Genomic DNA, 7,900 nt, shown 5'->3' on the forward strand with positions numbered 1-7,900 from the left:
GGTACGGCAGAAAAGGACGGTGACGGTCCTAGAACGATATCAAAAGTCAACGTATTTGACCATTGACAATATGACACGTGTTGATTTGTCTTTGTCAATGATGAGCCCGTTCGTGATGAGTAGTTTTCTCGGATTCTGGGATATATTTAGTAATAGAAAATAGTTTTTTTTTTTTATTTTCTTTTTCGAATGAAAAATTGGATAACATGTTTATTTGTTAAAAAATAATTTTTGCACTGAAAAAATAAAATATACATTAAAATTAAAACTATTTTTCATAGAAAGTCATAATTTATAATAATCATCTTAGTATTTTTTATTTATGATAATTTAATTGTAGAATGTTAATTTTATTACATTCAAGTTAAAAATTATTATAAAAAAGTTATATTGTTAACTCAGAAAAATATTATATTATATTCTTAATAAAAAATAAATATGTGTTGTTGGCAAAATAAATAAATAAAAAAAATCCATCCAACGTACTTTTAAAATGAGTGAAAGTTACAAATTAAATACCCACTTGCGATTTTAAAAAGAAAAGGAAAAGGAAAGAGAGAAAATCCCAAAACTTGCATCGAGTCAATCCACCAACTCTCCCATGGTATTATTTAACTCCCAAGGTTCATATATGAGAAATTTTACAGTGATTGGAGAATAATTAAGTTATAATATTTATTAGTTATTTTTTTAGTATATTAAAAAAAATAGTTGGACAAAAATATATAGGAAATACAATTTTAGATAAAAATATTAGCAGATCATGGATTTTATTATCTATTTTCTGCCACTGTCTTTTTTTCAAATAAAACTTTAAAAAATAATTAATAAAATACTACTCGTAAAGTTTTCCATAAAAATAATATTCTTGTAGCATATATACACTCAACCAGCAAAGAAACAGCTATTTTTTTCTACTCGTGCCCTACCTTCAATGCTAGTCAATTCAATATTAGATTTAAAAACTGAAGGAAACAAAAGAAAAAAAAAAAAAAAAAGGCAAATCGTATTGGTTAGAAGTATGCTTGTGTTATTCCTCTTATGTATGGTGGTGTGTAGAAGAGAATACGAACTTTGGTTAGATTAAAGGAAAATAGAGGCACTTACAATGGTTTTAAGAACCCTAAACCCTACCACCATGCCAATGTGCCCCCCACTGCAACTAAAAGGGTTCCTTGTTTTGACCAGAGAGTACCATCGAAAGGTTTCCATCGTTCACTTTTGCATCTCTATCATTCCACAAGGAGCGTATGACAAAGAGCTTGAGATCTGCATAGCAGATCTCGAGTTCGAATCAGGACGTGCATCTTATGTAAGAGCCTGAAATAGTTGAGGTTTTACTCACTTATCTGGACCCATAAAATGCGCTTTCTGGAGGTGAGGTTTCCTCGAATCCAAAAAAAAAAAAAAATCTTCATCATTCCCCTAATATTATTTTAAGACAAAAATCATTTTAAAAAAAAATTTTATTCGACCATGCAAAGGCAAAGGCTAATAATTAAAGAACATTTAATAATTATGGCATCCATCGATCGTGCTTATCCATTTGCATCAGCTGTGATATGATTGATTCCAGACCAACCAGGTCATCGCTACCAGGAGTCGACTTCATTTGAGTCGTTGACAAAAAAAAAGAAAAAAAAAAGAAAAAACTTCCTTTTCAGCCTGGACTCTTTGTGCGTGTAAATATCATATTGCGTTGACTCTTTAGCATTCCTTTTATAGCCGGACGATTGCACTATTAATTAATACACTAATCTTATATCATTAATTTCTCAATTAATGATTATATGAATTAATTTTAACTACTATTTTTGTTTAAGTACACTAATGTTTTTGAAACTTCTAATTAATTGAATGCGCTTACCTCCAAACTCAGCTAATTGCTTCGTTTTTGTTGACACTTACTAAAGGAAAATTATGAGTTAGTATACCAACTCTCAGTTTTTATTAATCCAATATATGAACTTAATTTTAATCTTTTGTTTTGGTACACCAACTTTTTTTTTTTTTTGCCAATCAAGTACGTACTTCTATATATAAAAAGAATCCATTTATTTATTTTTCATTCATGTTGCAATCACATTATATTCATTTATCTTGTCAAAATAATAAATATTCTAATTGTATTAGTAATTTATTTTTTAGTTTTAATTAATCGTAAAATAGTTTTTAACCTTTAAGTAAATAACCTGCCATCGATGAAAAGTGTTTGTCTTAAAAAAATATTTTGTTTTTATTTTAAAAATTTTTGATTTAATTTAAAATATTTTTATTTATCAAATATAATCTTATTTTAAAGGGTATTTTTACTGAAATAACCTACATTAGAAAATGAAGTACTAAAATATAATCAACCAACGTGACATTGAAAAAAAGTTAGATAACCAATGTAGAAAAATTAAGAAACAAAAATAAAAGAAAGAAAAACATTGCACAAATCTAGAGTGTTTCTCTACTCACAATTAAACATTTGTAAGTTATTTGAAACTAATTTTCTATTATAATTGAATTTATTTTTAATATTTAATTTGAATTTAATAATTAAATGAATTGAATTTACATATTTTAAAAAAATATGCATAAACTGGTCCGGACACCGATAATTATATAAAAAAGAAATTCTATGCAAGTTAAGGCCACATCCCCTGCATGGCATTTATGCACCTGGAGTAGAAATTAAAGATCACAAGCATCACAAATAAAGTAAAAAACATCTATGCAAGAATTGGGCTCTTGGGAAGCTGTACCCTTTCTAATTAATGATTAGATATCTAATTAATGATTAGATATCTAAGTAACGATTAGATATTGATTTGTAATGCTGCGTTCGGATGACCATTGCGGGTTCTGATCGATATCCATGTTCTGCATATAACAGGAAAATCATTTTTTTACCTAATGCACCATATCCAAAAGAAATTTAAAGTTAAATATGCTTGGATTCTAACAGTATAATTAGTATGTAATTGTTGACAGATTTGGTTTTTGAAAGTGACTGCCCATCTATAAATTAATGATATCCAGAAGTGTGCACACAACTTTAAAAAAAAATCATTTTATAATCTTATTTTAAATTTACAGTGGAGAGGTAAATGTAAATCCGATTTCTCATTCTCGCATGTTATTGTGGAATCAATGATGACTGATCATGAACTAGCTTCCATTACAGTACTGAACTTGTTTTGTTTAAATGGCATTTTACAGGACAAGTTGGAGCAAGTCGCAGGTCGACGGCAAAAACAGACTGAGCGTGTCATGCAAATACACTGCAAAAGAAGGAAAAATAACCCATGTCTTATAGGTGTGATCCTGGAGTCGGAAAAACATTCATCTGTGAGGGCCTGGCAACAACCATCGTTAAAGGCACCATTCCTTCAAAACTCGAGGGAAATGAGGTAATCCTTCGTCTTAGTTTATAGAATTTACTGTATAATTGCCCGCAATATGTTTCGGGTTTTATTAAAAAAATTAAACATTAAAAAATATATTTAAGCATTGCTAAGTTTCTATCTAGAAAAAAAAAATTTAAACCGTATGAGTATTGACTTGATGTTACCAAGTCACCTTGAAGAACCTATATAGTTGGTAAAAATATAGTTTGACTAAAAAAATTCAAGACGATATCATTTTTTTAAAATATTAAGATGACAACATATTGATTTGATCTGGATCAACCTATCAGATCCGTAACCATGTTCATGAGACCATGATAATCTATTAGAAAACAAATCAAAACATAAATTATAAAGTTTAATTCTCAATCAACTCAATCTTGAATAATGAAATTTTTAAAAAATAACCTAAGTCAACTCGTGCTAACCTTCAAAACTTCGACCTGGGTCATGAGATTGAAATAATCTATTAGAAAGCAAATCAAAACAAATTATGAAACTCAATTAATTTTCAATCAAGACAATGTTAAAGCATGATATTGAAAAAAAATCAATTAAAAAAAAGACACAAAAAATAACCCGAGTTACTTCGGATTAACCTGTCAAACCTGTGTCTTGGATCATGAGACCGGGATAACTTTATAGAAACAAATCAAAAAATAACTCGGTCAGCCCGTGATAACATATCAAATACGTGACCCGTGAGATTAAGATAACCCAATAAAAAATAAATCAAAATAAATTATAAATCATAATTATATTTAACGATAAAAATAAAAATATATATTTATTCATGTATTAATTAGATTTTTTTTTTCTTTTTACAGTGGAGGTGGACAATTTTATTGACACCAAGGTTAAAGGGAGAGCTTTTTGTTCCTACGAAATGTACGTGTAACTGCATGATCCATTAATTGACCAGGATCCAAACGGCGTCCAACATCAAATGCCATTGATATATTGATTTTGCTTTCATTTTCTTCAAAACGTCGGTTCTTATTTTTCTTCAAGCACTACTAAAGTTTCCATTCGTTGAAGTAATAAATCGAAATCATCTTGGCTCTGGACAAGGCTTAGACGCACGAAACGGCTTTCCGCGCCAAACAAGCTACCTTCGCGGCCAATGATATTTGATGTTTTGAGGACTTCAAAACAGTTTTTATCTTCTTCCTTTTCGCACTTCAGCCATGCAAATGCTGCAATAAATTAATTAGTCCTGTAAAATGGTAGCGTTGCATGAAGCATGAATGAAACAAGTTCACCGGTGAGAATTACCTGGAGAAGGCGCCCGGAATATTTTGGAAAAGGAACAATTTTGATGCTCAAGATCTTGGAGAGAAAATCGTTTTGAAATCGATAAGATTTTGCTCAGTTTTTTCCACCGATTCCTCATTGCTTCATATCCGAACTCGAACATTTCCCTTCCTTTTTCTTCAAGGACTACTTTTAGAAGCTTCAAAACTCGTAATTGAGTTTCTCGAGGGACCCCATGTGTACTTAGACTCATATATGCTAGCATTCTTTGGTACACGGCCTCATTCTTTATCAGTGCCCACCTGTGGAAAAGAAAGAAAATGAATTATCATCAAGACATTGCGGATTAATTACATTGGAAGGCATGGAAAACAGTATTTGTGGAAGAACAATTTGCAATTTTACTAACATACAATGGAGTTCTGATACATGCTTACCCGAATCTACTGCCAGCATGGCCGGTGAGCTTAGAGATTGTAAATACCATGAGGTCTTCATCAGCTGGAGCTGGGATTGGTGTAAAATGAGGCCAAAAGTAGGCAAGATCATGAATTGTCTTTACTGATGGTCCTTGAAGAACTGCTTTCTTTAATTGACCATCAGGATTGTTTGGTGAAGTCACAAACTCAATATAATTGCTCAAGGAATCCATATTGTCTTTCCACTTTGAAGTTTCTCCACTAAACTTGTAATTATTAGATTCGAAGAACTGTGTTTGCTCTCTATAAACCTAAATATAAATTTTATCCATGTCAATTGTTAGGTTGAATGAAATTAAAGTTATATATATAAATAATGGAAAGTTGTGTTTTTTTACCGGGGAGTTGTGTATATTGAAAGTTTACTTAAAATAAAGTTGTGTCTTTTTCAAAAGTTAAGGTAGACAATTTTGACAAGGTTTTCATGATGGAGAGAAAACTTTAGTCTTTCAAAAATCTTTTTTTTATATATTTTTTCTGTCAAAATCCCTTGCTATTTTTTACAAGAGTAACTTGTAAATTTTAATTCGTTGTTTATTTTTAAAAATAAAATATTAAATAAGTTTGAGAAACAATTAGCGCCAAAAAAACATATAATAAATTATTTTAAGCCAGATAATTAATAATCTACACCTTCAAATTTATATTCTATCAACAAATAATAAGTTGATTTTATTATTGATTTATATATCTATCATGTTTTGTAGAAACTAAATCATGAGAGAAAAAGGAATTGTAAGTTATTTTACATATTATATATATATATAGAAATCAGATCATATCACACTGAAAGGAAAAAGTTAAAGGATTCCAACACTCAATAATAACATTAATTAGTTAGGCCTAAAAGAAAAGGACAACATCATATATATATTATAGTTGATAAAACTCACCGGGTAGTACGGGACTGAAGCTACAATCCTTGAAGGGGAAGATGGATCATCATGAGAGGAAAGAGAATGCACAGCTGCATTAAGAAGTTGGGTAGCCCCAGCACCAAAAATAATGTATCTTCCATCTGTGTTAGCATTTCCTACAGTAGCATGAAGTTTTCGGATGTGCATCTTGAGTTCTTTTGAGATGAGAGAACAATCACTGAATTCGTAGCTCATACGATGCCATCCTGGAACCACAACAGCACTGCTAGCTGCATGCTTCAGCCAGAAGGGCTCCAAGAACATGGGATCTCCACTGCAGCCAACAATGCATCAAGATGTTAATTAGAAAATATATTTTTGGTAACTTTGATAGATGATCTAATTTACATGAGATCTAGAGACTACTGATGAGTGATGAATCACCTGTCTGCATCCACCACACAATCAGGAACAAACTCTGCGCAATCAGGGCCTTTAAAGCAAGCATTACATTCACAAATGGGCTTGCCAATACCAGCACCTAAACTATCTAAGAATGCCCTTCCGTGGCCTGAGCAAGAAATAGATGCAACATTTTCGGCTTCTTCTGCCGCCAACTTTGTCCATCTTTGCTCCCATCCACCACCAAAATACAAATTGATCATTAAGACATTAAGTGTTATTGAACAAATTAGGAAGAACGTATAAGTAATGCTTCGAACCTTAGTCATCTTTCTCGATTGATTCTTAGACTTAATTGTAACTTTGCAGCATGAATCTGTCACATATATATACTGGTCGTATTGCTACAATAATATTACCAGATCGAGGACTATGCATAACACGGTTTAAGTGGACTGAGTCCGTATACATATACAAATATTGAAGGGCCAATAAGAATTAATCATCAATAAACAATGGCTCGCATACGAGAATCTAACAAAGACTCATACTTGTTCATTGAGTGTTCACAAAAGGACAACGTATATGTTTAGAGGTTGTTTTGATCATCAAAAAGGGCATATAATCTTTCAAAACTGTTAGAATCCAAAACCCTAGCCAATAAGGAGAAAAAAATTTCCACCAATTCTCTAATCTTGACATGGATGATCTACGTTGATCAGAAAGATTGTACTCTTGGCCGTAAAACCAAGAAAAGACAAGTACTTGCTCGTTCATGTCTTTTATTCCAAATTGGCTGCAGAAAACTACCACGTGGTCCATAAAACATTGTATAAAACTGGGTTGACAATTTGTTTACGCAGGGTTAATTTCTTTTATTGCAAATAGGCTGCAGAAAACTCCAAAGTGGTCTTTTAAGCATTGTCGTATGAAACTGGGTTGTGAAATAATTTGTCCATGAAGGAGTAAGTGTGTTTGGTAATTCTATCCAGATTGATTTTCCAGAAATATTTTTTCAATTACAAATGTATGAAATGGTTTATTTTTATTTTTAATATTAATATATTAGAACTATTGAAAAATATTTAAAAAATATTAATTTCATGTTTTTAAAAATAAAAAGCAATTTCAAAAAACAATTTTAAAATTTTTTGAACCACATCATCAAACAGAACATGAAAAACATGTAAATTGCACATAGAAATTTATAAACTCGACGCATCTTAATATTTTATGTACTTCTCCATTAATTTATCTTAGATCATCCTAGGACTGACATGTTTTTCATGAATTACCTGTATATGTTCTCATTCTCAGAAATTTCTGGCAAACTTGAAGTCTCCCAGGAGTTTAAGTCAGTCTCTTGTATTTAATTATTGACCGATCGGGTCTTTGTTTAATCCCAACTGTTTCTTTCTATCCAAATCTTAATCTTTTATGTACGTCTCTATTAAGAAAAGACAATTTGTTTATGCAGGTTAATTAATTTCTTTTATTGCAAATAGGCTGCAGA

General features: G+C 30.9%; 1 protein-coding gene across 1 annotated transcript; it reads right to left on the bottom strand.

The window, feature by feature from the left end:
- Positions 1–4,135: 4,135 nt before the first annotated feature.
- On the bottom strand, positions 4,136–7,095 carry LOC7467797 (tryptophan aminotransferase-related protein 4). Its single transcript, XM_002302123.4, is given in 6 exon segments — positions 4,136–4,405; positions 4,407–4,591; positions 4,671–4,951; positions 5,087–5,379; positions 6,022–6,319; positions 6,430–7,095. Coding segments are annotated over 6 exon segments (1,497 nt in total). The 5' UTR covers positions 6,717–7,095; the 3' UTR covers positions 4,136–4,252.
- Positions 7,096–7,900: the final 805 nt, after the last annotated feature.

Source organism: Populus trichocarpa, chromosome 2 (genome assembly GCF_000002775.5).
Source record: "Populus trichocarpa isolate Nisqually-1 chromosome 2, P.trichocarpa_v4.1, whole genome shotgun sequence".
NCBI classification, from domain to species: domain Eukaryota; kingdom Viridiplantae; phylum Streptophyta; class Magnoliopsida; order Malpighiales; family Salicaceae; genus Populus; species Populus trichocarpa.